Source organism: Neltuma alba, unplaced genomic scaffold (assembly GCF_004799145.2).
Source record: "Neltuma alba isolate B1F8T4 unplaced genomic scaffold, ASM479914v2 tig00013670_pilon, whole genome shotgun sequence".
Taxonomy (NCBI): Eukaryota; Viridiplantae; Streptophyta; class Magnoliopsida; order Fabales; family Fabaceae; genus Neltuma; species Neltuma alba.
This window is the reverse complement of record NW_021637839.1, coordinates 1-26,659: the sequence shown is the minus strand read 5'-3', so window position 1 is coordinate 26,659 and position 26,659 is coordinate 1. Positions and strand designations below refer to the sequence as shown.

Genomic DNA, 26,659 nt, shown 5'->3' with positions numbered 1-26,659 from the left:
TTGTTGACCTGGAAGAAAGTATTATTAAAAGTACAAATTTTTCCTAGCATGAAAAATTTATTAAGAAGGTTAAACTTAGAGAACCAATGAAGAATAGACCCTAGCCTCTAAATTGACCAATTAATCAAATCAATCTAAAATTATAATATTACTTCTAGTTATAAATATAAAAGCTAGTTAGAGATTCAATTCGATCCTAAATATAATATTTTAATCTATTTTGTCTCTTATATATTTTTTTTAATTTTTTTCAAATCAGTTACATAATTCTTATGAATCATTATGAATCAACATATGAATATAAAATATGTTCCCTCTGTTTAATTAGGCAAATTATTAACAGATGCGCAACAAATTATCCAAGAACTCAATCATCTATCTAGTATGGCAGGTTTCTTAAATCTAAAATCCAATGTTGTTAGTTTGATTTCTGACTCCTATTTTTGTGAGATCATATAAAACATTATTTTGAGAGAAATGTAATACTAAAATAAAAATATACTACCTCCAATTCTTAATATAAGATCCTGTTTGACTTTTATTTTGGTCCTAAATATAAGACCCCAATCCACTCTATCTCTTATATTTTGGTTCTTATAATTAGGACCGGAGGTAGTACATGACAATAACTCAATCTTAAACTGTCCAAATTTGATACCACAAAATGTCCAGAATTGTTATATGGACCATGTGAATGTAATTTGATTATCTTTCAGCAAAGTAGAGAGTTCAAACATTATGAGTAAAAATAAATTACGTTGAAAAATATTACTTTCAATTAACTCAATATTGTTTATTTTATATCTGGTAAAAAAATATTGTCGATTATAAGATAATAATATATTAAAAAGAGGAGTGGAAATAAGGCAAAGGGAGAAACAAAAAAATATAGAGCCTTACCTCCAGTTTAATTACTCAATAATACCACTATAAGATAATATTGAATATTTCTTTTTTAAAAAAAAATGAAGATTGAGGAATTATTATTATTATTATTTTCCGGAGAAGATGGGGAATTTGGGAATAAGAACAGTATATTGAAAGAGACAGAGGAGGGACTAGCCTCCTTGCTGGCCGTCGAATGTCAATATTGGCTTCCCTGACGCTTCTCACAGGTATGCTTTTGTATTTGAGAAATAACTTCCAATTAATTAAAACTTCTTTTGCTAAAAAATAAAACTTCTTACTTTTTTAATTATTATTATTCGGCCTTCAAAACAAAGGATCTTTTCCCACTGTAAGGTTTTGTTTTGGATCTATAGCAACGTTTTCGACCCAATAGTCATGGCCCGTTCTCTTTTTTGATAAAATGGCCCGTTTTTCTTTCCATAACCAATGGGCTTAGGTCCAATGACTGAGTTGGGCTGCGTTATGAGGGGAACAATTCCTTAAATGGGCTGGCCCAACTCGACACCTGCGAACTTCGATCAAGCCCGGCCCATCACACAGAGGCGTTAAGGGCATAGGCTTTTCTCAGACCGAAGCTGGTTCTTCTTCTTGGTGGCGTAGAGGAAATTGTGTTTGGGAGAACAGAAAATCGGAAAAAATGAGCGGAACGGTGAAGAAGGTCGCCGATGTAGCGTTCAAGGCAGGGAGGACCATTGATTGGGATGGAATGGCCGCGCTCCTCGTCTCCGATGAGGCTCGCAGAGAGTTTGCTACACTTCGTCGCGCTTTCGACGAGGTTAACCATGCTCTCCAAACCAAATTTAGCCAGGTTCGATCTTTTCTTCTCCTCCTGTTAAATGTTATTTATCCTGATTGGTGCTTCTTTCTTCGCTAGATCTCTCTTATTTCTCCTATGAGATATGATTATGTACTTGTAAAGACGGATATTATCAAGTTTACGATTTGGTAAGTGAGCCTATTCATTTCGGAAAATTTCCGATTGAGCGGTGCGGTTTAGTTCCCAGAATGGCTTTCGATCTGTTGTTTACGTCTTCCGAGAGTTCAATTGGGTTCATGGTGAAGAGGGCTTGAGAATGTGCGTTAACGGAACGAGGGCCTTGAAACTGAACAAGCTTTGGTTACTTTAATTCGGTGAATATACCATTTTATGTCTGATTTTTTGGGTAATTTGAGGGTGGAAGAAAATTGAAGTTTGGAATTGAACTTAGACACCTAAAAGCTGGAAAAACTGGCATTGCTGGGCAGTGGGCACACTCAAATTTCTTCTCAGTTTGGACTGCGGCTTTTAGTGAACAGAAAATAAAGTTTTGAAACTTCCTTTCACTGTACTTATTTGGCTGGGCAAGGTTTCTTTAGTGTTAGCCTTGTGGGTTGGGTGTTTGTCAGGGGATCTAAATAGAGCTTGAATTTCCTTCTCTATTAATCAAATATGCGATTAGGGAGTTAGGGCAAAAATATTGGAGTTAATGTTCATTTTACAATTTGGTTGAGCAGAATCTTTAAAATCCTGATATTGGAAAATTATAATGTCCTACGCTCCTTTCAAGAGATAATTTCCGTTCTCCATACGTTTTTAATTGAATTGATTATACAAGAATTGGGGGAAAGCTATTTACTTTGGCAAGTTACGTCAAGTATTCAGTTTAGCTGATTAAATTGGGGTGGTTATGTCCAGAATTCGAAATATTTGATTCAATTTATATTTAGAGAATATATGGTTTCTCAATTTCCATCCGTTGGGTCAAATCTAAGTGTGGTAGCCGTGAATATCAAGATTGGAATGAAAGATCACGAAATCAAATATGTCAGATGTAAATATTATATGGTGCGACATAACTGTCACTGAAAGAGGATTCAATTTATATGTAGAGAATATATGGTTTCTCAATTTCCATCCGTTGGGTCAAATCTAAGTGTGGTAGCCGTGAATATCAAGATTGGAATGAAAGATCACGAAATCAAATATGTCAGATGTAAATATTATATGGTGCGACATAACTGTCACTGAAAGAGGATTCAATTTATATGTAGAGAATATATGGTTTCTCAATTTCCATCCCTTGGGTCAAATCTAAGTGTGGTAGCCGTAAACATCAAGATTCGAAGGAAAGATCACCAAATCAGATACGTCAGATGTAAATATTATATGGTGCGACATAACTTCTTGGATAAGCATATCACAAGCTAAACCTCATTATACTTCAGCTAAACAGGTCATAAGTTGCTGAACCCACAGCCTCGTTAACGAAAACTGCTTAGTCACTGAAGTGACTGTATCCATATGCTAACCAAATCATAGGTCATAAATGTGACATTTCACAAGATGACAATAAATAAATTTAGACACTCAGGACTCCTTCTGTTGTCAAGTTTTTCTGAATCATCCTCATCTTCCATGATCTCATTGCCATTGAAATCACTACTATCATTGTCAAACCCAATAGTAACTGCAAGATAGGGACAATGTTGAAAGTAAGAAATATTGGAGTTGGAAATTTTGAATGGAGGAAGATAAAGATTTGAGAACAAGATGAAGACTCCGAAGGTTGGTGCTGAAAGAGAGAACATTGAATGGGCAGATGACCTGGCTATAGGTCTCAGTTTGGGGATTTCAAAATCCCTCAACTAGAATGCCCTGTTCTGGAGGCTAGACCATCAGTCCTAATTGAGTGGGATCACATGATCCAACTAAGGCAATCTAGATCTTATTGATTTTATATAGATCGCATAGAAGTTTTATAATTTTTTTAGGGCAACTCTTGCAATTTTTCTGCATATGTAAAAATAAATAAAGGTTTTTCCTTAAAATTTCCTCTGCATAGTTTTTCCTTGAATAGTGTTAATCTAAGAACATTTCATGGAACAAGGGAGCTTACATCTCTTACATTTATAAATGAGAGCTTGTGATATAAAGATGTTGCAACAATATAGAAACAGGAGGAGGAATGAAGAAATTGGGAGATGCAGAGAAAAATGAAGGGGAGAAGGAATCAAGGGAACTTCTAGAGAACCTGAAAACTTTATTATCAAATCATAGGCTAGTTCAACCCTCGTACAACTATAGACATTATAAGATAACTTCTATTAATGATTTTTTTTTTTTGCCATCAATGATTACTTGTAATATGTTAGAATAAAAAAATGATATTAAATTTTAATCCTCGTAAAAATAATTGAACTGGTCATTTCTGTTCAAAATAAAATAAAGGCAATTAAAATTTTAGCTCATAATCCTAATCCTAATTAAAGTATTGTTTCTTGTATTTATCTCATTCTCTTCCCATTTTCCATCAACTTGCTACCGAAAGTGATCATGCAAATTAGTCAGAGGCTTTCACATATACTTTGTACAACTGATTACTTGGATCCTCATTGTTGCTTCTTCATTTTCACATCATGCAGGAGCCTGAACCCATAAACTGGGATCACTACAGAAAAAATATTGGCTCACGCCTGGTGGATATGTACAAGGAGCATTACGAAAGTAAGTTCAGAGTTCTTCGCTGGTTGAACCTTGATCCCTTCAGTTTTTTCATGTGGTGTCAGAATAGGTAGCTGACATAACCCCGGTGCATTTTTTGTGTTATATTTTATTTGTGAAATTTTTAATATGGGGAATATTGCTGATATAGAAAAGTTCCCTTGGTATATTATTTTTTTATGGTGTCAGACTGGGTTGTTAACTCCAGCGCTTTTTATCCCCCTGGTGTTATGTTTTTTTGTTGAAATTTTATAATATGTGGAAGAATGCCGATATAAACTCTAAACCTTGTACAATTCCTACTTTGACTGATTAGATGGAATGGATTTTGCCGTCAAACCCTTGTCTTTAAGCTGGCAATGGGTGAAAGCCTTTTTATAAATTCAAATTGTGCAGTGTGCTCTTGGATCTCCCCAACCATAGTCATCTGTTTTGTCTTTATATATTTTTAATTTTTCCGTTTCTGACTCTTTGCAGGCATTGAGATCCCCAAGTATGTTGACAATGTAACTCCTCAATATAAGCCCAAATTCGATGCACTAGTGAGTACTGTTGTCACATCCTAAGCTCATTTCCTGGTTAAGTACTCGTTCAAATACATAACATCTTAATAACATACTCGTGCTTTGCGGATGTAGTTAGTGGAACTTAAGGAAGCAGAGGAGAAATCTCTAAAGGAGTCTGAGCGACTGGAGAAGGAGATTGTTGAAGTACAGGAGTTGAAGGTAAATTGAAATCACTTTTGAGTTTTATCCCCTTCTCAGCAATGAAATGTCTCTAATACAATAATTTATGATTGCAGAAAAAGATTGCTACTATGACCGCCGATGAGTACTTTGAAAAGCATCCTGAGCTGAAGAAGAAGTTTGATGATGAGATCAGGAATGATTACTGGGGTTATTAATTTCGGTAAATTTTAAGAAAGCAGCAAAACATCAGAAATTGCTGTCTTCCTTGCTGGTTCATTAATAATTCTAGTGACTTCAATCAATTTCTTTGTAATGCAGTGCTCTTTCAATCTTAAGGCTTCTTCAAATGACCAATTTCTGAGTTGTTGGAATTTTTGTGGAGCTTTACTTAAGAGAAAATGATGTGTATTATGATTTTCACATGCACCATTTCAAGGAAAATGACGCGTTACCGATTCCTTAATAAAATTTGTTGCCTGTATGAAGATTCTAATGTCTGCCTTGCTTCTGCTAAATATGTACCCGTACTCCCATTTTTCTCGACTGTGGAGAAGCATTGATACTCGTTTTACACAGAGGACAGCAAGATACGAATTTGTGGCCACAATTTGGATGAGAAACCTGGGCGGGATTATCATATTGTCGTGGGAAATAAGAGCGTTTATTGTTTGAAATTGTAATTTATTTGGGAAAAACAGAACTTCAATTCTCATTTGGACAGAAATGGGTGTGGGGTTATAATGTCAGTTTATTGTTATTTTAAAATGAATGAAGTTCAGAAATTTCCAAGTGCGCATAATTTGCAGCTGTTTCTACACTATTTGATGCTAGGAAGATCATGAAGTTAAAATTTGATGCTATACTTTGCCCATTTGTCCATTAGTCCTGTTTTTGCCCCCCGACATTAGCCTCCTATTGTTCAATTATTTCATGAGAACAAATAAATAATATTAGGAAAATAACAGAAAAAGACTGAAAATTATAAATTTTTTTTTTACAAAAATGTATTGTTATTTAAAAGTCAATTGTCAAAACTTATTAAAATATTATAATATATATTATTTTACCTTCAATATTGTAAACTTTTCACCGGAGCAATGGTATTCCTCAAGTATTAAAGTCATTATAATGTCACTCTTTAACCAGCAGGTATTAACGTTAACCGTTAAATTTAGATTGACTTGGAGTTAAGGAAAATGTCCTTAAAAATAAACAAAATTCTAGAAACCGTTTGAGTGGGTATATTCTTTTTAACTACGGACGACGGTAAAAGAAAGAATGCATATTCACACCAACTGAATGCGTTAATAGCTCAAACTGAATTCATAAGATGAAAACAGAAAGAAATGATTAAAATCTGTACACTAGGAGGAACAAATTAATTTAACATCGTTCCCTTGAGGCAATTTACAAGTGCAATACAAAATGGATTACAATCATACTGCTATAGTTGGCAGAACCAAAAAGTATAGAATGACCAAGGAAACGGAATGGTATCTAAGAGATGTCGGCAGATTCAAAATGAAATTGCTATTATGAACTCAAAAGCACTTTTTTTTTTGCCCCCCGGTATTGGTTTGCTGTAGATTACACATTAATCAGAACTGTCCACCTTCTTCTGAGACAGCAGGTCCCCATTTAGCTCCTCATTTTTATTCATGGCCTTCCTTGCTAATTCATATCCTGCAAAGTTCATGGCACCTAAAGGAGCAATCCAAAAGAACCTGGGCACTGCTCCTTTAAATAAGCCTAGGGGACCCTCGTGGCGTAGTATCGAGAAGGCTACTAAGGTCATTGACACAGACCGTCCCTGTGCAGTCATCATTCTAGTTTTCATAACATCAAAGGGAGTTGTGACAACTGCAGCCAAGCCCCCAGATAAAGCTCCCACGGCAATTGTCTCCCAGGGCTCCAGTTCCCGTCTTAGAACTTGCTGGACAGCCTGAGATCAAAATTCCAACACAATGGCCCTTATTATCCAACTCACAGCATACTTCCCTTTTGGATTAAAATTGTAGACAGATGAGTTATTCCAGCCCAATAGCAAAGACATAGCAATTGGTGAATGGTTGCTAACACCATCGCGAACCAACAACCCTTTAGATGACACAATTTAATCCTAACAAATAGGCAACCCATGTCGACAGATATAGCATACATCTAGCCATTCAGAACACTAAGCAAATGTATTTTATAAAATTCAGAAGTGAAGTTGACCGGAATTGGGTATTAGAGGGTGTGTAAGTCTCAAATCAAATAATATAAGAGTGTTTGGTATCATTTTTATTGGGAATGGTTCTTCCCCCTTGATAGCACACTTTTTGAGCATAGATTCCGCAAACCTCCTTGGTCCTATTATTTGGCATCAAACGTAAAGCTAATTGGCAAGTGTGACAGAAAAAGCCACCGGCGAAAGGTTCAAACCAATGAGAAACACGAAAGAAATGTCAAAGTGCAACCTGAGATGTCAGCTTGTTGCAGGAGATGAATATTATGAGAGATAACTAAACTTTGTGGCAAACTGGATGAACAGCTGGGTATGATAAGAGTGGTTCTTTATCCTTGGTAATTTGCCATTCAAGATGGTAGCCTCGCACGTCACACCTCCTTGGGTCCTATCATCCATTATGGGCCTCAACCTATGTAGCCCCAGCACATGGTAGGAGACAAAAGGGAGTGAAGGAGATTGTGGAAGCTGAGGCTGTTGAATAGTGTTAGAAAGCCCCTGATTATCTCCCTTGATTCTCTCTATTAATTGCCCATGATATTAGCTAGAATATATATTTCCTGATTTATTGTGATATTGCAATATCTGTAATTCATGACTGATTGATTGTAACCGGATATTTCTCTCATCCGGACTCTATATATTGTAACCCAATCATATGGAATAATGAGAGCATGAAATATTAGCAAAGTGAAGCATGGTATCAGAGCAAAGGGTTCGACCTGAACCCAAAAAATTTCGTGCGTTTCTACCGTGAGACAGAGAGAGAGAAAGCGAGGAGAGAGAGAGAGAGTGCGGCATCCCAGATCTGAAGCAAGGAGCAGACTGTGGACGACACCGCCCCTCCAGTCCTCACCGGCGTCCTCAGATCGACGCATCCCTCGAAGACGACGTTGAACGGAGCTGCGCGTGAAGCCCACGCGCCGCCACTGCCTCTGTGCGTGAATTGCACGCGTCACCACTGAAAACTAACAGTACCTCCCAAAGATCCAGAAAATGAACCCATCAGAATTCCCACCCCTTTTTGGGTCCGTTCGCAATATTCCAATGGCCCTTATGTCCGGTACATCTTCAAATACTCAAAGCACTCTTTCTTCACCAATGGTCACCTCTTAAGCCTCTGATCCAGAACCATCCTTAGCCTCTGAACATCAAGCTATGGTGGTGGCTCACAAACTTAATGGTAGCAACTATCTCCAATGGTCTCAAAGTGTATTAATGTATCTAAGTGGAAAGCGTAAGGAGAAATATATCAATGGAGAGGCAAAACAACCTTCACATAATGATCCCAAATTTGACACCTGGTTTGCTGAAAATAATCAGGTGATGTCTTGGCTGTGCAACTCAATGACTCTCGAAATCAGTGAGGATACCTCTTGACAAGCACAGCTAAAAATCTGGGACGCTGCTAAGAGGACTTACTCTACACTAGACAACACTGCAGCCCTATTGGATCTAAGGAGGCAGCTCAAAGATCTGAAGCAAGGAAACTTAACTGTAACACAACATTACAGCACTTTAACAAAGATATGGCAGCAGTTGGATCTCTTTGAAGTTCATCCTTGGAAGGACATGGATGATGCTAATTACTACAGACAACTGGTGGAAAAAGGACGAACCTATGACTTCCTATTGGGTTTGAATGATGTCTTTGAAGAAGTAAGAGGCAGAATTATGGGTCTAAAACCGCTTCCCTCCCTATTTGAAGTCTTCAGTATGGTCAAGTTTGAAGAAAGCCAGAGACACCTCACTCAGGGTAACCAAACCCCAGTAGATGGCTCAGCATTGGTCACGAGGAGGTCCCCAACATTCGAGGGATCTGAGAAGAAAGGGAACAAGTGGTGCAATCACTGTAACAAGAAAGGCCACACCAGACGAATGTTGGAAACTACATGGGAAACCAACCCAAGGGAAGCAGAAACAACGGAAGATAGAAAAAGCCACCACACCTCCTCTGAAAAAAAGGTGATGATGGAGACCAGTTGACCAGAGAAGAGCTTCAAATGCTTCGTAAGATACTTGAAAAACAAAACAAATCAAAATCTGTTCCCAACGTGAACTTGATTCAGTCAGGTAATTCTATTATAGCCCTTAATGCAATGGTAACTAGTGATGAGACTTGGATTGTTGACTCCGGTGCTACAGACCACATGACTGGTAATAAGTCCTTCTTCAAAACCCTCAAATATTGCCATGAGAACCTTAGGGTAAAAGTAGCAACTGGACTATATACTAAAGTTGAGGGTGTTGGCATTGTGGCCCTATCTGATGATCTGGAAATCCATAATGTTTTGTTTGTTCCTGCTCTTACCTGCAACCTTATATCTGTGAGCAAATTGACTAAAGGACAAGTATGTCGGGTAATCTTTGATGATGTTAAGTGTGTTTTTCAGGATTCGACCTCAGGGAGGAAGATTTTGACTGCTAAAGAATGGGATGGACTCTACTACTTTGAAGGAAAAAATATGAAGACTGCAGGAGCAAAGAAAGCTATGGTTAGCTCTAATTCTCAGAATAAAAATGTAATGTTGTGGCATCAAAGATTAGGCCACCCCAGCTTTGATTATATGAAGCATGTGTTTCCAACTTTATTCAATAAAAATTCTTCTCCTTTCCAATGTGAAACGTGTCAAATTGCCAAACAAACTCGCGCCTCTTATCCCAAACATACTTACAAACCTACTGCCCCGTTTACAATGATTCATACCGACATTTGGGGACCAGCCAAAATCACCACCCGAACAGGCACAAAGTGGTTTATTACATTCATCGATGATCACACCCGGGTCACATGGGTTTACCTTATGAAAGAGAAATCCGAAGCTTTACAAATTTTCAAAAACTTTCACTCTTTTGTGAGAACCCAATTCCAAACTCCCATCAAAGTTCTGAGAAGTGACAATGCCAAAGAGTATGTGAGTGGAGCCTTTAGGGAATTTCTTGAGCAGGAAGGAATCCATCACCAAACCTCATGTGTCTATACTCCTCAACAAAATGGAGTTGCTGAGCGGAAAAATAGGCATCTTCTAGAAGTAACCCGAGCTATTATGATGGAAAGAAATGTTCCAAGTCTGTTTTGGGGAGATGCTGTGCTAACCGCTGCTTATCTCATCAATCGAATGGCCTCCAAAATTCTCCATTTCACTACCCCCATTCAAAAACTCCTCGAGACCTACCCCACCTCACCTATCATCAATACCATCCCTCAAAAGGTCTTTGGGTGTGTCGTCTTTGTTCATAAACATGATGGGGGCAAACTTGATGCTAGAGCAGAAAATGTATTTTCCTCGGGTATTCCTCCACCAAAAAAGGGTATAAGTGTTATTGTCCCACTACCAGAAAACTCATAATCTCCAAAGACACAGTTTTTTATGAGGATGATGCTTATTATCCCAAATTACCCATTCAGGGGGAGCACTATGGAGTAGAATGGCTAATTACACCTGAATCTATGACCAACTCCAACACACATCTTAACCCTCTTGAACCTGCCATACCACAAGAAGAAATCCCTGTCCCTGAACCGGAACCAAAAACCCCTAGTCCTACACCTCCACTAGAGCACCAAAACCCCACAAACACTCCTCACCCAATGGAAACCAATGCTGAAATTGATGCAGGGGTGACAGAGCGTTCAAGTCCTCAATCAGGTGAACAGGACAGTAGTAGTAGGGTTCCTTCCATTCCAAGGCAGCAACATGATTCCAATCCAGAGTTGGATCCTGAAGAGCTAGGATGGCCCATTGCACTTAGAAAGGGGGTAAGATCATGTACTCAGCATCCTATTCAAAAATTTGTCTCCTATGGCAATTTATCTGCTAGAATGCAAACCTTTGTGGTGAATAGCTCACAGGTGAAGATTCCAGAAACATTTCAACAGGCTATGAAAGATCTTAATTGGAAACGTGCCGCATATGAGGAGTTGAGAGCCTTAAAGGAAAGTAACACGTGGGATATTACCACACTTCCTAAGGGCAAGAAAGCAGTGGGTTGCAGGTGGATCTTCACCCCTAAATTCAATCCTGATGGAAGTATCAACAAGTACAAAGGAAGATTAGTTGCCAAAGGGTACACCCAGACTTATGGGATTGATTATCAAGAAACGTTTGCTCCTGTGGCAAAGTTCAACACCATCCAGGTACTCCTGTCCCTAGCTGCTAACCTTGACTGGTCTCTACATCAACTAGATGTGAAGAATGCTTTCCTAAATGGAGATTTGGAGGAGGAAGTGTACATGGAAATCCCAGATGGAGTAATAGCTCCACCCAACTCAGTTTGCAAACTGAAGAAATCACTATATGGCCTGAAACAGTCTCCACGAGCGTGGTTCGACAGGTTTGCCAAGGCAATCAAAAGGTTTGGCTACATCCAAGGACAAGCTGATCACACTGTCTTCGTTAAACACAGTAATGGAAAGGTAACGATCCTAATTGTGTATGTGGATGATATAGTCATAACTGGCAGTGATGAAGTTTCTATCTCCCAACTCAAGAAAGCTCTAGCTAGGGAATTCCAAGTGAAGGACCTAGGACAAATGAAGTACTTTCTTGGAATGGAGGTTGCTAGATCCAAAAAGGGTATAAGTGTGTCTCAACGAAAGTACACACTTGATTTGCTCCACGAAACAGGAATACTTGGGGCTAAACCTAGTGAGACGCCTATGGAAGAATCATGTAATCTGGAAGTGAAACCAGACGGGGTACCAGTCAACTCAGAAAGGTACAGAAGACTTGTAGGTAAACTGATCTACTTGACTCATACAAGGCCTGACATTAGCTATGCAGTTGGAGTAGTAAGCCAATTTATGCATCAACCCCAGGAAGAACATATGGAAGCAGTATACAGAATCCTGACCTACCTCAAACTCAATCCTGGAAGAGGAATATTCTTTAAAAAGGGGAGTACAAGGAACATAGAGGTCTACACTGATGCAGATCATGGGAGAGCTGTGGATAACAGAAGATCTGTCACAGGATACTGCACTTATGTTTGGGGAAACCTAGTCACTTGGCGAAGCAAGAAACAGACAGTAGTCTCAAGGAGTAGTGCTGAAGCTGAGCTAAGAGCTGTAGCCCTGGGGGTATGTGAAGGAATGTGGGTGATCAGACTTCTGAAGGAATTGAGAATTTCCTATGAAGGACCTATGAACCTCTGGTGTGACAACCAAGCCAGCATTGAAATGACCAAGAATCCTGTGTATCATGACCGAACAAAGCATGTTGACATTGATCGGCACTTCATCAAAGAAAAGGTTGAAGATGGCACAATTAACCTGAGCTATGTGCGCTCAACTGATCAGATTGCTGACGTCATGACCAAACCTTTAGCCAGAGTCAAGTTTGAAGGGCTTCGAAGCAAGCTGGGAATGGTTGACATCTACTCTCCAGCTTGAGAGGGAGTGTTAGAAAGCCCCTGATTATCTCCCTTGATTCTCTCTATTAATTGCCCATGATATTAGCTAGAATATATATTTTCTGATTTATTGTGATATTGCAATATCTGTAATTTATGACTGATTGATTGTAACCGGATATTTCTCTCATCCGGACTCTATATATTGTAACCCAATCATATGGAATAATATGAGAGCATGAAATATTCAGCAAAGTGAAGCAAATAGGAAAGAGAGACGGATTGTCCAGTAGAGGGTATGAAGGTTAAGTAAAGGAGGAGGGGAATTTCTGGAAAGGAACTTAGGAGAAGGCTAGCCCCTTGAATGCTAGCTTTTGTCTTGTGCATCTTGATGTACTTGTTTCAGCGTCCGTGTATCTACTTTGGTGCTTGTTAGTGTCATTGTGCATGTCAACCAGTGTAGTAGGGGGTTTGAATGCTCTTTCTTGTGTCCTGTGAAGTTATTGTGTCCATAATACATATCGAAAGTATTTTCTATGCTGCCTCTAGTAGAATATTAAGTTTGAAGTGTTGTACCCTTTTGTCTGTAGCATCTTAAGCATCAAAACAGCATTACTGTGCACTGCTGTGTGTTTAGGATATTTCAGTGCTGGAATTTCAATCAGAAACTAAACAAGCATAGGCGAAGATACCCATGTTAACAGCATATTCTGAGGCATTTATGCCACTGTGGGCATAAAGGAGGGGCGCACTCACAAACAAGCATATAACGCAGTGCAAAGACAAGAAAACTGTTTACTTTGCCTACCAATGCCAAAAGGGACAATTTTTCAGATAAGGCATAAAATACCCTATATGGTAGATACCATTTGCTAGTCACTATTATAGTTACTACGTTTATGCATGTGAATGCATGCTATAATGCAGAATGCATTTGTCAAGATTAATAGTTAACCTGTCATAACTTGTGAAAATCATACCTTCTTAGACTCAGCATAAAGAGCCATGCCAGCCACATAAAAAGGAACCTCACGACAAAGGGTTGCTCCAGTCCCACGAAAGAAACCCCTAAGACCATCCTGGTGCCATGTCCCAACTATGGCCTCCCCCACATTGTCAAAAAGCCCTGCCTGCAGCCGCTGCTTCAACACCTCACAAGGGATGCGCACTGCTGTTCCCAAAAATGTGCTACAGAATGATGATATAGATTGTACCTACACAATATGCTAATGCAGTTAGCAACATGGATTTTGAAAATTGTACTCGCATCATGGATCCAATGAACATAGAAGACCCATTGTCGAACACATATGGTAAGAAGTTGCTCTTCCAAAGGTCAATAGAATGGATAGCGCTTTCACATATGCATAAATATATACACGCGCAATCATGCTGGATGCTACAAACATTACTAGGTAAAATATAGGTTAGGAATTTCTTGTTTATGGTTAAAAAGCTTGAAACGAGGGTGTAATCTTAAATACGCAAATACGTTGATAGCAGTATTTTGCTACATTCTCAACATTAAGTCTAATCAATAGCCTCAACTAATCCTTCAGCGGCAAGTGAATTCCAATCCAAAATAGACAGATTCAAAAACATGGCCATGATAATAATCTAAAAGCTGAAGCACCAAGCAAGTCACTGGCAAGCTCTCCTGAATCCCCAACAAAATGCAAGGAAGATAAATTTTTTTTTTTTTTTGGGGCCGGGGGGGGGGGGGTGTTTCATGAGTCACAGCAAAGTTACACATTTACCTGTATGTCTGGCAGCGTTGGAGCAACCTTTATCAGCACTAGTTTGCTTGCTTCAAATATCCCAGTTCGCAAGCCATGGCTGCATGACCAAAAGTGAGCATGAACTAGACAGGAAGATGATAGTAACATCATTTAGTGAAAGCACAAGCAACTTAGTCATCTTTTTCCTTATTTTTCTTGTGAAAGGAAGAAAGGGATCGATGGAGGGAGATGAAACAATCATAACCTTGAAAACTGTCCAAGAATTGCAGGGATTGATCCCCTGTATAAACCACGTGCTCCAATCTGCGGAAGCTTAGAAATGATTTCAGGGAAGGACAGTGTTGATGCTTGTACTCGGGTCTATCATATCAAACAACAATTATAGGCTTCAGTTATAGGTAGGTGCCAAAAACATCAGACATCATAAGAGGAATATGGAATTACTTACTGCACCTACAAGATATTATCAAGTTAAAAGGATTTACCTTGATTGAATCAACTGGATGCAATAATGAACAAGACAGAGCACATGAAAGGCCCCCTGCCAATGCAGACCTTAGAACACTTCCAGCAGGAATTTCCACAGGTGGTGGAACAGCAACTAAAGTTGCAGCTTCAAACCAAATACTCCTGATAACAGAGGAAAAATATTTATTGTTGGTTGCAATAAGCAGATTAGAGCACTAACCACAGCAGGAACGGACATTCAAATATTCTCTAATCTTCCTGAGGAACTGTCCAGAACTGTTGGTTTATTTATATGCTACGGATGGAGAAGAACATTAACTACATCATTTGACAACAACCAAACACTTATACTCTTGATGAACAAGTTTACATATAATATAATGTAAGATGCATCCAACATCGTCAGTACTTCATATTATCAAGCTTATTTTACCTAGGATCCTCTTGAAGACGATCAGAGGGAAGCAAAAGCATAAAATTGCGAAAGTGTCCATAAGAAATAGATCCTTCAGTGTCAGCATTAAGGAATCGCATCATAGCAACTGCATTGTCTTCATTAGCAGGAAGTCCTGCACTCTTTAATGACTCCAATATCTCACTCTTCTTAAGTGTTCCAGACTTGCTTAGACACAAAGAAGTATATGCACGAAGAATTGTTGGCTCTTTCTGTTCCATCAAAGATAAAAACTGTTTCCACCCAAGAGACTTAGAAAATATGTGACTTCTGGTACGGCGCATAAATTCATGAGCATATCTACGCGGCAATTTTCTTTTTCTCATTGCAATTTCTAGATCTTCCAAAGTCACTTGGCCATCGCCATCTGTATCCAGCTCCTCAAAGAATCTTCTCCCTGTAAGAAATAAATTCCCCGTAAATGTATGGAATCAGCGTATGTTTAAAAAGTTGAATCCCGCATGCTAACTGATAGTAAAGTAACCTTCATTAGCAAAATCACTTCTAGGCAACCAATTTACCCATGCTGGAGAAAATTAACATTGAAATATAAGCACTGTATATAAGTTGTCTCTTTATGCACTACAATATCATTATTTAGTCTTTGAAGCATGGACAAGGAGACATAGCATGTCAAATGATGCAACAGAAACACATACACTAGAAACCCCCAAAAGGACCCGATAATAGATATGCAGATAATCATAAGTGTACTTGAAATTCTAGAACAATTGTACATTACTAGTTCTCACAGGTATTTGTCTCTAGATAACTAAATTTGTCATTACTAGTCTAACATTCTTCATCACATATTTTTACTTTAGTGTCGATGGCATCTTAAATTGAGACCTTAATCCAAGACTCCAATTAGTCAATCATAAACACAAATTATATTACATGAAATGGCACATAGGTGTGATGCCTGATGATGACATGGTGCGTGCAACCTTAGAATTAGACTAAGTCTTCCATGATTACAACTACGCCAATTTAGGATGATTTATCACTGCCTTAAGGATGGTAATCTTTCTCCAATTAAAGCATCCTAACACAGCCCAGTCCCCTTCTAAGAGTTGCTTCCATCAACTCAGAAGCAATCTTCCATTTCCTGTCGCTCCTTACACAACATATAAGTCAACATCAAAATCCAAACAGAGGTTTATAGAGTTTGTATTTTACACTCCTCTAACCTCTCACTCCTTGAATGGCCTAATTGAATCAGTAGAAGCAGATCTAGATCTTTCAGTCTGACAGAAAGCTCCAACAACCAGTTTATTGAAACCAATTACCTTTTGTTCCCTCAACCTTAACAAACCCAAATCTTTTTTTAAAAAAAAAAAAATTATTTCCGAGGAATTCAAGCCCTCCATAGTCAGGTTCCCCAAACTAACCTATATTATCATTTCCTCCAATTATGGCACCTTTAGTTACAATACAGCCACAATATAGCTCTTGGAACATAAATTATACGCTAGGTGCCATATCTTGATCCTTGTGTGGATCGCAGAACTTGTGAGTTCCTTTACCACTTCATACATCAGCTGCACATTAATGTTGGAAATACAACTCATCCCATTACCGACAGAATGAACATGCACGAGTTGGGCTTAAGTAGTAACATAATAAAAACAATATAAATCCCTATCAGAGTCATTCGTAGCTTGCATAAATGCAGTTTGCATAATCTAGGAGAAGCAGAAATTCCGTCGAGAAACCATATTGTCCTCATTACTGATACTGACCATAGCGGAAAGTAGTCACATCCAAGTATTGGACCTTTTATATGGTTCCATTCCCTCCCATTACTGTCCTCGACAAAACATACACTGCCCGCGCATGCATTCAGAATATTAAATATTTACATAAACAAAGGGATTCTAAATTTCGTCATACCAGGTATTTTAGTTGTAAAAAAGAGTTTATTAGCGATGCATGCAATGCAAGCAACATGCAACATCTTCCACTATATTTAAAAAAAAATACCTTCAGCCTCTGTGTATCTAAAGAAATCCTGGACAGAAAATAGTTTCTTCTTGTCTGGATGATCTTTAGATGTACGCCCAATCTGGGGTAGAAGCTCGATCAATTCTGACAAAGAAATAGTGGAAATGCTGGACTTTAAACGCTCCACATTTGATAGAGGAATACTGAGTAAGTTCGTGGCAACCTTCTGCGCAGGACTTCCACCAGTTTCTTCCCTGCCTTCAACAGTGGCACTACCATCACCCTCTTTAGCTGAAGGGTTTACTATAACACCTGATGGCAGACCCACTTTCGCAAATCTTAAATTTCCCAAGAAACCATTTACAAATATTTTTTGCCCTTCCAAAATATTAGTCAGTGCTTTCAAATGATGAGAGTAAGATGGAATAGGTGGGGGAAGAAAAGTCTTATCGCAGTCCCGATCGTTTTCTAGTGCTCCCCCATCAAGATTCTGAAGAGTACTCTGAGCTAATTGATCAAAAATAAAACCTAAGAGGCATTCAAGTGAAATATGAATTCCCTCCTGTCTCCTACCCTTGTCCCTAAATTTTCTAACGAAGTGGCCCTTAGATTCTGTTTGCTTCAATTCATATGAAACGCTAGGCTCCATGCACGAGCACAATTTATCTTCACCACCCGTTTTCTGGAACCGCTTCTTGCTTGATTTAAAAGGCACTGGCAAAGTCTGCAAAAACCCATTAAACAGCACAGACCAAGTAACTGCAAACCGGAAGCAATTTGTGCAAGGCCCATCTTCCTTGGCAAACTCCTCCTCTTTTGACCCTCTACCCAACCCAGCAGCTTTATTCCCACTTCCTGAATTCTGAGAAAACATATCTAAGAAAGCCTTCAAAGGAATCTTTATTGATAACCCTTTCTTTTTCTCATCAATAACCACACACTGACCATTCTTCTTCTTCTTCACACTACAGATCTGAAACTTGCCCGCTTCACTCACTTCGGCGATCAACTGAACACCATTTCCCTTTTTCTTAGGCTCTGGCCAGGCTGGCCAGCAATGCTCAAGATCTTTCGCTGCCTTCCGAATACCTATTTCGAGTGGTGAAAGCACTTCTTTCACAACCTGAATCGAATTGAAGAAAGACTCAACTGGATCGTTCGCGGACACCATTACTGACTAAAACTTCTATATTCAAAGCGTTCAACGCAATTCTATTTCCACTGCGTTCTAAAACAGAACAAATTTCAAATCGACAAACGCCCAGGCGAAGGAACTAGTACGGGATTGCCAAAAAAAAAAAGGATCCGGCGAAAGAAGAAGAAGAAGAAAATTATCAAGCACAAAACACGAAATATTCTAATCATCAGAAGAGGTAACCGATGAAAATTGCAGAATTGAGGTACTCAACATTAACCCCATTTCGGTTCAGAAATGATGGATATCTAAGATGAAGTGAACGATACAGAGCTAAATGATAGAGGGAAGGAGAGAGAGATAGATGAAGAGAGTGAAACAAATACAAAGAAAGTATACGGATAAGATTCCCCTTCGATAAGGTGTGTTAAGCGGTGACTTCGGACAGAACTTGTGTTGAGCCCGATATGGGTGGCAGAGGAAGAAGAAGAATACGAGAAAGCAGAGAAGAGAAGCCTCAAGCCTATCATTTATTTTTCTTAAAAAAATTCCAATTATTTAAAAAAAAAAAAACAAAACAAAAAGAATAAAACATTGGTTGTCTCTCCGGCCAAAAATGAGGAAAAAATAAAATAAAATAAACAATGATTATTTATTTGGATAATGCCATGGTTGCTGAATGGATAATCGCTGACGTAAGGGCCATGTGTGCAGGGTCATGTTTTAGGGCCACTTAACCTTATTGTAATTGTCGATCAGATTATTAATAGTCTCATTGATCTTTAAATAGAAACTTACAAAAGTCCAGTGCTTATCCGTTTACGCAATTCTGCGTTGAAGGAACAAAATTGTATCAGAAGTTCTAGTGTGTTATATTTGCAATTACTTAAAATTTATCCTTGAGTTCATGAATTAAATCATTAATTTTTTTGTGAATAAAAAAGTTGATTTGTATTAGAAAATTATACAAGAAGCGGAAAATAAATATTTTCTCTTCAATTTTCTGCTGAATTCCTTCTTCTTTTTTTTTGGACAATTGCATCAATAAATCAGTATAACACCCCTGAAAAAATGAGGATCACAAAACCAAAATCTTCAACCCATTAACATCAGAGGAAGAAGTTAAGCAGGGGGTATCGTAGGTCTTCGTAACAGATTGTATTGGAGATGGCATGTAACTATACAATTTACATTGAAAATTCCAATTCTTTTAATATAATGACGATACGAAATTGTAAGCGTATGTCTTGAGTTATAAATATTAAATAGGACAGACTTGTGTAGATTTTATTTCCTACATACAGATATATAAATATTTTATACATATATTATTGGCTAACAGAAGACATAAATCCAATTGTTTTTTTTTCTCATTTACAAATTACAACAAGCCAATCATTGATTTTTTTTTTTTAAGGGAGAAAAGTCACAAGCAAATTCAAAATTCTTAAATACAGCCCAAATTTTAGGTCATCTACCAACTCTTTAGAAAGTAGACTCCCCTTCTTGAACTTATATTCACCAATCGCACAATTCCCTACCAAAAATCTTGCTCAAGCCAATGGTGGCATGTATAAATGAGCATCTCAATGAATGAAAAATGTTGCTAGTGATAACTGATAAGGGTATGAGATTGAAGAAACGATTTCTGAATTTAAGAGGTATTAAGAGATACATTTGTTAAGGCATATGCATTATTTCTCCTTTCTTGTTTTTTTTTTTTTTTCTATTTTCTTTCCTCCAACTATTTAATTTTTGACACGTACACTAACACTTCGCACCATTCTCCTTGATGTGAATAGCAAAGTCAGCCTTTTCTCTAGCCTGCGGGCAAGTTTTGGTGAGACGAAGATGGCAATACCAAGCGTATTGCATAGGATTTAATCTTCATAATTGCTGATATTGATATGTATCATGTGTTCATATCAACTGACATTGGACATCTGGTGACCTGAAAAATTGCTGACTATTACAATGCATAGTTCAATCCGTCGAGGTACAGATGAAAGTTTACTATGTGCAACGTTGAAAATTACGAGACTGTGTAGTATGTACCTCAGTAGTGACATGTCCGAGCAAAAAGACAGTTCCAAGCTTGTTAAAATGCGGATCCACCACCCTTTGTCTTTCCGAGCATTACGTCCTTCGCCTCATTTATTTTGGATGCAAGATAATGACTGCCACCTGCATCGGGATGGTTTGCCACCATTACCTTTCTATGTGCTTCCTTCACCTTGTCTGGAGTAGCATTTTCCCTATTCATCCACAGAACATCTTAACTTTAGATGACTTCGTAACAAAAACAGGCCTTTATTATCTCCTTTAGTTAAAACTGTGAGTGTCTGTGAGTGAATGCGTGTGCGGGGACCGGAACAGAGTGAACATAGGGTAATCAATTAGAATGACAACTCAGACTTTACAATATGGTTTTGGCCAATGCTCACGTAGAAGGGTTGAACTTTCACTTATCTGCTTCAAGCAATCCCCATAAGTCCTTGATTTTTTTCAAAGTAGATGCACATGGCATTCATCTCATGGGGCCAACGCAGTGTCCTCTTTCAACGGATGTACAGAAGCACGGGAGAAAGTTAAAGGCCTCAGGTACGAGGTCAGTATCACAGTAATAGATGGGTGCTTAAAGATCAAAGCAAAGCTCAAAATTTAAAAGCTGCCTCTTATGCGCTTTGACCAATAAATATTAGTTCGTTGTATCACTAGAAGTCACAAGTTTTTATCCCCAAAAAAAGGATGTTACAGAATAATAACCTTCAACGGTCATGGTTACAAATAACTCGCCTTAGGACTTCCCCCATCATTATTTTGAAATATAAAAGCAGTAAGACACGGTGAATAACATCGTTTGATATTTTAAGCATCATAATATTATTGATTCACACATATACTACTACAACAAAGGCAAATATTCTCAATGAGCAATGCTTAAAATTTGTGAGCTGTTGCTTATGAGCCTTGACCATCAAATAGCTGTCCATTGTATCACTAGATGTCACAACATTTTTGTCATTAAAAAAAAAGATACTATTACTCAACAACAGCCTCAAAAGACAAATAAGTTCCATGGGCAAATATAAAAGATGCCATGCATTAACTTTCAGCAACACCGGTTACAAATAGCACACCTCCCTATTTCTTCCCTATCTTTATTTTGAAACCAGCAAGACATGGTGAAAAATGTTACTGTGCACAATGAAATTCGTAAAGTTATCGATTCACTATATGTTGCAACAACACAAGACAAATGCTGGCAAAATAAAGCACGAGACAAATACTCTCAAACAGCAACACTTTCTATATCTAGTGCACTGAATCTTAAAACAATTTGAAAGCATCAATATGATCCGTATCTACTTAGATATTTCACTTCAATATTCATCTTTCACCAATTATCAATGAAATTGATCAACAAATTTATTCTTCCAATTGGATAGAAGGAATCACGTTGGAACAGCTATGACTTGACTTAAAACAGCCATAAGCAATCAATGGATAAAAAAAGAAATTAGCGATGTATCATGTTCACCTGATACCCAAAATTAGAGCTGCTTCTCTTCTTGTCATATTTGGCTGGAAACCACCTTCATAGAATTTACGTGCTCTGGGTTTGGGGGGCCGCGCCTTGAAAGCTTGCCAAGCTTGAATGCCATACCTACCAGCAAGAGCTGCAGCAGCTACAGCAAGGCCAGCTAGAAATGGAGTAGCCTAATATACATTGTAATTTGGCACCGGATAAGTAAACTACCAACGAAATTTAAGTTGACAATAATAATTACAACGTTAACACTTCATTAGATCACAGATACCAGTCCAGCCCATTAACTCGCAATCACTCAACTTATTTAGATGACAGACTACGCATATGACAAGACATAAATGGTTTTGTCACAGTTAATTGTTATGTACTCAGAATGAGTTTTCCAACAACAAATGAGGTTCCACTGGGAGGGCAATATGATTTTTTGTTACAAGGGAGGGATGAAGGCCTTGGAAACAATGAACTGGGAAAGGGGCAGCAATCAAAACCAAAGCCCTTGACATCAAGTTCACCTCTATTTTATAGACTGAGGCTGGGGAAATATGAGCAATCAGTTCACTGGTTGACAGAATTTATACATTGATTCCAGATGGTGATGGTGCTGATACCATAACTGCATGTAGTCCATTAATTTCACACATAAATTTCTAAGAATTCGGGGTACACTAGTGTTGATACCGAACAAAAATGCCGGCAACGAGGGTAAAGTGACAAAAGTAAATATTACGAATACAGAAACAAACACCCGGTGCTTAACAATACAGCTTCCATTCAGAACTTGTAAGAAATGCTTCTGCTGCTGACTAAATAAGAAATTGGACAAAGTGGGATTAGAAACAGATTTTACAGACTAACCTTGGGCGGCCCCCTTGTTTTCTCTGCCACTTTATGATTAATCTTTTTTTTTCCCCTTGCCAGCCACTTTATGATTAATCTATCTATAGAAAACCAGGTTTTACAGACTAAGGATACTTCGACATATTCATTTCAATATAAATAAAACAGACGATTAGATCACAGCACTGTCTAGAAGCAACTCGATCCCCGATCGTTAGAAAGAGGGGATTGATTGCATAATACAAGAGTCAGTTTGCTAAGATAAACCAACATTCACGAAAGTTTGAAAGATAAATTTGGGCAAAACAAGACCACAACGGATTCAATTCAACATGGGCGATGAATTGAAACAGAATAAACGTCACCAAAAATTGGCAAAGCTCTAAATTCATGTTTTGATCAAAACTTCAAACTCAGTGCGCAATGTAGCTGGAAAAATCTTACAATTTAAAATTGGTAATGACTGGGTACGGATAATAGAAATTTTAACTCCAATTTTCAAATGAAAAGGAAAAATCGGCACGATTCGGGAAGCGAAGAGCTTGATAATTAGCTCACCATCGTTACAGAACCTTAAGGACTGGTAACAATCTACGGGATTGCATTCAGCACTTCTGGATGCTTCTAACACTTTGAAGTGTGAGACCCGAGACAAGTTCTCAAGTTTATTCAAATTCGAGCAACCAATTACAGTTGCAGGTTGCGGTATCACGGTTAGCGTTCTTGCAACTTATATATATTTTTCTTTTTCTTTTTTACTGGAAATTTATTTTTTATTTTTCATTATATGAAATAAAGTAAAAAGTTGCTCTCTATATTTTTATTATCACAATAAATGATAGAAAGCACAAAACACATCGTATCTTGAAATAAAATGTTAAACATATTTTTAAAATAAATTGTTAATTACAATTTTTTTACTCTATCAATATCTAAATTTCAATTTTCAAATTACGCAAAAAATAATACAACCTCCAGTTTTTAATATAAGAACTCATTTAACTTTTATTTTGGTTTTAAATATAAAACCTCGATTCATTTTATCTCTCATATTTCTTTATTTTTTTCTCAAAGGAATCCTTGTAATAATAGTAATCCTAGCCAATACAGTTGATTAACAAGAATATTTTAGGAAAAACAACACCTATTTATTATAAATAACAAACTAAAATAATTTTCTTAATCCATTCAAATTAGTCAACTAGCTCTTATATTAAAAATACGATTTAGTATGGGAAAACCATATTGGAGGTACCTATACTTTCTCTCAATTTTTAATTTGGTACCTATGTGTTTTTTCCCTTTAATTAAACATTTAATTTTATCTTTTTAGCAACATTAGCTCTTATAACTTTGTTCTATTGATATTTTTAGTCTCTACATAAGGATTAATGATGTTAATAGAGGAAAAATAAAGATTTAGTTAAGAACAAAAAACACATAGGTACCAAATTAAAAATTGAAAAAAAGTATAGTACCTCCAATATAGTTTTCCCATTTAGTATTTCAAGAGAAAATAATAAAATATAAACTGTTAAAATCAAATCCAGAGTAAAAAAAAAATCTACCAACTACACAAATTTTCTTTTTTGCAAAAGCTTGGGAAAAAAAATCATTTTTGATTTCCAACAAGAGCAAGATTAGGCGGTGTTTGGCAATTGCTCCAAAAGTGCTTCTGACTCCCAAACCATGGTTTGGGGAGGCTGATTGCCAAACACCCTTTTTTTTTTAACCATGGTTTCAGCACCCTTGGTTTTGGCCAGCTAAATCATGGTTTTCGAATAAGCTGAAAATTCTTGCTTTTGAAGAATGAAAATATGGTCGTTGGAGTAATAATTACTCCTGTCAAAGGCTCCAATGGTGAAAATGCATGAAAATTACTCTGCCTCTTCTCCCATTTTGCCCGTTCTTCCAGTGTCGTCGCCCCTTCTGAAATTCTAAAAATTTGTTGCCACCAGTGAGATCGTTTACCCCTTAGGAATTTCAGTGCTGGTGAGGTGTTTCTGGGCTCCCAATAGTGAAAAACCAAGAACACACTCTGCCAACAATGGATTTTCACCAAGAACACATTAGCATATCATTCCTTTACTGTCGCCCCTTCTGAAACTCAATAGATCTTCTTGCCACTGGTGAGATAGTTGAGCCTGCGAATTTCGATGCTGGTGAGGTTACTTGACTTGCCAAAAGAAGATCACACATTGGGTTGCCCGATCCATCCACAGATTTCTGATATCTTTGGTTTTCAGTTCGTCCGGTTGTCGGTTGCTCAGGTCGCCGTGTTTGGTTCCGTCAGTTAGATCCAGCATTTTAGGTAGAGCTCGTGGGTGCTTGTGCTGCTCAAATTGTTCTTATTTTTTTATCTTATGGATGTTTCGTGGTTGTGCTTTTAGAGACAAAACACTTGAATACTCTTTTCATTCTGAGGGGCTTCTCCATTTATGAGCTCGTGGATTGCTACCTGCGTATAATTATGAAGTTCAATATTTCTTTTTCTATCTTCACCCTACTCTTGCTCCATTAAACCTTTTTAGTTTCTATTTGTTTTTTTCTAAGATCAACACATGGTATACTGTGTAGGTTAGGCTGTTTATTTAGGTCCTGGAGAAAGATATAATAGGTTCTTGTATTAAGGGCTAGACCTTCTCTTGCTTAGGCATGAAGTGATAAGGGATTGTATTTGCCTATTTGGGGTTGCTTTGTTGAATGTACTCTATCCATGTGATTGATCTAGCTTATCATTGATGATCAAAAGGTGGTAAGACAACTGGAAGCCTAGATTTTGAGGTGGAAAATTTATCTTTTGACAAATCAATGGGCAAATTTGATTGATATGAATATGCATATTGAGGCTTTTGAGGTTTTCAGGAAGGTTGTGGAGAGTTAAATTCAGTTACAAATCACTTGCATGGTTAGGAGCCATACTGGAAGGAATCTTATTTATTCAAGGAATTAGCTGGGAGAATGTGGTCTAAATACAGTGAAGATTTCCTATCTTCATTTGGAATAATGATCATGGATTTTTAATGGAACAAGTAGTCAATTAGATTGATTTCTGTCTTGAAATATTCTCATTGTGAATTTGGATATTGGAGAGATATATGTTTTACGTGTAGTGTTTTGAGTTTGTAATTGAGAATAAAAAATCTTTCATTTTATTCGAGAAGTATCTTTTGTGGACTTTTGGAATGAAGTATGGTGTCATTTAAAGTCTTTCCGGAACTTGTCTTGGGGTTCTTGGCTAGTTTATGAAGTGCTATTATGAACCTTGTAGCAAATGGAATTTATGGAGATTTATTTATCCGTCTAGCACATTTAATTACTAGGTTATTTTATTCTTTCTCTAATGTCTTAGAAATGGTTAATTGAAACTCTTGGCTAGTCTCTTTACTTTGTATATTAAGTTATGCTTTTGTGTTATTCTTTTGATATTAAACATGCCTTTCTTGTTGCATTATTAATGAGACCTCATTTTGCTGGAAAAAAGAAAGTCATTATTTGTGATTTATTGGAGACAAAGGATCTGTTATTTTGACCTAAATGTTATATTTCATTTAACTTGACATGAATGGCATAGAACGTGCGACTATACTTGTTAAATACTATACCTGTTATATCATATCTCCTGAACTGAATGGCATGCTTTTTGGGTTAAACTTGTGATGACTGAAGTGTTGTAATTGGTCTATAGCATAATAAGTAAAGATAAGGTCAAAGCTTCGTGAGATATAAGAACCACAAAGGTTTTTATTAACTTGTGCATTGAAGAAATTGAAAAAAAAGCGGAGAAGAAAAGGAGCCAGCTTGAAAAAGCCTGCTTGGGTAAGTCTTGGGGACAACTTCACTACAACGACTCAGAGAGTCTATACAAAAA

General features: G+C 37.5%; 3 protein-coding genes across 8 annotated transcripts; 1 reads left to right on the top strand and 2 right to left on the bottom strand.

The window, feature by feature from the left end:
- Positions 1-1,491: 1,491 nt before the first annotated feature.
- Positions 1,492-5,878, top strand: LOC114738726 (ATP synthase subunit d, mitochondrial). Of its 3 annotated transcripts, none has more exons than XM_028926787.1 (6): positions 1,492-1,717; positions 4,312-4,393; positions 4,868-4,932; positions 5,029-5,115; positions 5,193-5,299; positions 5,658-5,878. In XM_028926787.1, exons 1-5 carry the CDS (start codon positions 1,547-1,549, stop codon positions 5,292-5,294), a joined length of 507 nt encoding a protein of 168 aa, XP_028782620.1. In that variant the 5' UTR covers positions 1,492-1,546; the 3' UTR covers positions 5,295-5,299; positions 5,658-5,878. The 3 variants fall into 3 exon arrangements, with proteins under 3 accessions (XP_028782620.1, XP_028782619.1, XP_028782618.1); XM_028926786.1 differs by lacking the exon at positions 5,658-5,878 and adding an exon at positions 5,398-5,572; XM_028926785.1 differs by lacking the exon at positions 5,658-5,878 and having other exon boundaries at positions 5,193-5,572.
- A 503-nt stretch (positions 5,879-6,381) lies between these two features.
- Positions 6,382-18,467, bottom strand: LOC114738729 (mitochondrial substrate carrier family protein C-like). Its single transcript, XM_028926792.1, has 7 exons — positions 17,303-18,467; positions 15,299-15,716; positions 14,883-15,027; positions 14,642-14,757; positions 14,416-14,494; positions 13,639-13,872; positions 6,382-7,021 (listed from the first exon to the last, which is right to left on the bottom strand). Exons 1-7 carry the CDS (start codon positions 18,432-18,434, stop codon positions 6,674-6,676), a joined length of 2,472 nt encoding a protein of 823 aa, XP_028782625.1. The 5' UTR covers positions 18,435-18,467; the 3' UTR covers positions 6,382-6,673.
- A 1,667-nt stretch (positions 18,468-20,134) lies between these two features.
- On the bottom strand, positions 20,135-23,463 carry LOC114738727 (mitochondrial import inner membrane translocase subunit TIM14-1). 4 transcript variants are annotated; one of them, XM_028926791.1, is made up of 4 exons: positions 23,347-23,463; positions 21,940-22,118; positions 20,454-20,653; positions 20,135-20,360 (listed from the first exon to the last, which is right to left on the bottom strand). In XM_028926791.1, the coding sequence occupies exons 1-3, from the start codon at positions 23,347-23,349 to the stop codon at positions 20,497-20,499; spliced, it is 339 nt and encodes a 112-aa protein (XP_028782624.1). In that variant the 5' UTR covers positions 23,350-23,463; the 3' UTR covers positions 20,135-20,360; positions 20,454-20,496. The 4 variants fall into 4 exon arrangements, with proteins under 4 accessions (XP_028782624.1, XP_028782622.1, XP_028782623.1 ...); XM_028926789.1 differs by having other exon boundaries at positions 20,135-20,349; XM_028926790.1 differs by having other exon boundaries at positions 20,285-20,364.
- Between the last annotated feature and the right edge of the window lie 3,196 nt (positions 23,464-26,659).

What these genes read in the sequence shown, in the direction of transcription:
- LOC114738726 (XM_028926787.1), top strand. Translation starts at nt 1,547, where the DNA reads ATGAGCGGAACGGTGAAGAAGGTCGCCGATGTAGCGTTCAAGGCAGGG. An exon ending in GTACAAGGAGCATTACGAAA is followed by an intron (nt 4,394 to 4,867) that starts GTAAGTTCAGAG and finishes GACTCTTTGCAG; the next exon opens with GCATTGAGATCCCCAAGTAT. An exon ending in AGCCCAAATTCGATGCACTA is followed by an intron (nt 4,933 to 5,028) that starts GTGAGTACTGTT and finishes TTGCGGATGTAG; the next exon opens with TTAGTGGAACTTAAGGAAGC.
- LOC114738729 (XM_028926792.1), bottom strand. Translation starts at nt 18,434, where the DNA reads ATGGTGTCCGCGAACGATCCAGTTGAGTCTTTCTTCAATTCGATTCAG. An exon ending in CGTCTTCAAGAGGATCCTAG is followed by an intron (nt 15,028 to 15,298) that starts GTAAAATAAGCT and finishes CTCTGTTATCAG; the next exon opens with GAGTATTTGGTTTGAAGCTG. An exon ending in ATCCAGTTGATTCAATCAAG is followed by an intron (nt 14,758 to 14,882) that starts GTAAATCCTTTT and finishes TTGATATGATAG; the next exon opens with ACCCGAGTACAAGCATCAAC.
- LOC114738727 (XM_028926791.1), bottom strand. An exon ending in GCTCTAATTTTGGGTATCAG is followed by an intron (nt 20,654 to 21,939) that starts GTGAACATGATA and finishes GTGGATGAATAG; the next exon opens with GGAAAATGCTACTCCAGACA.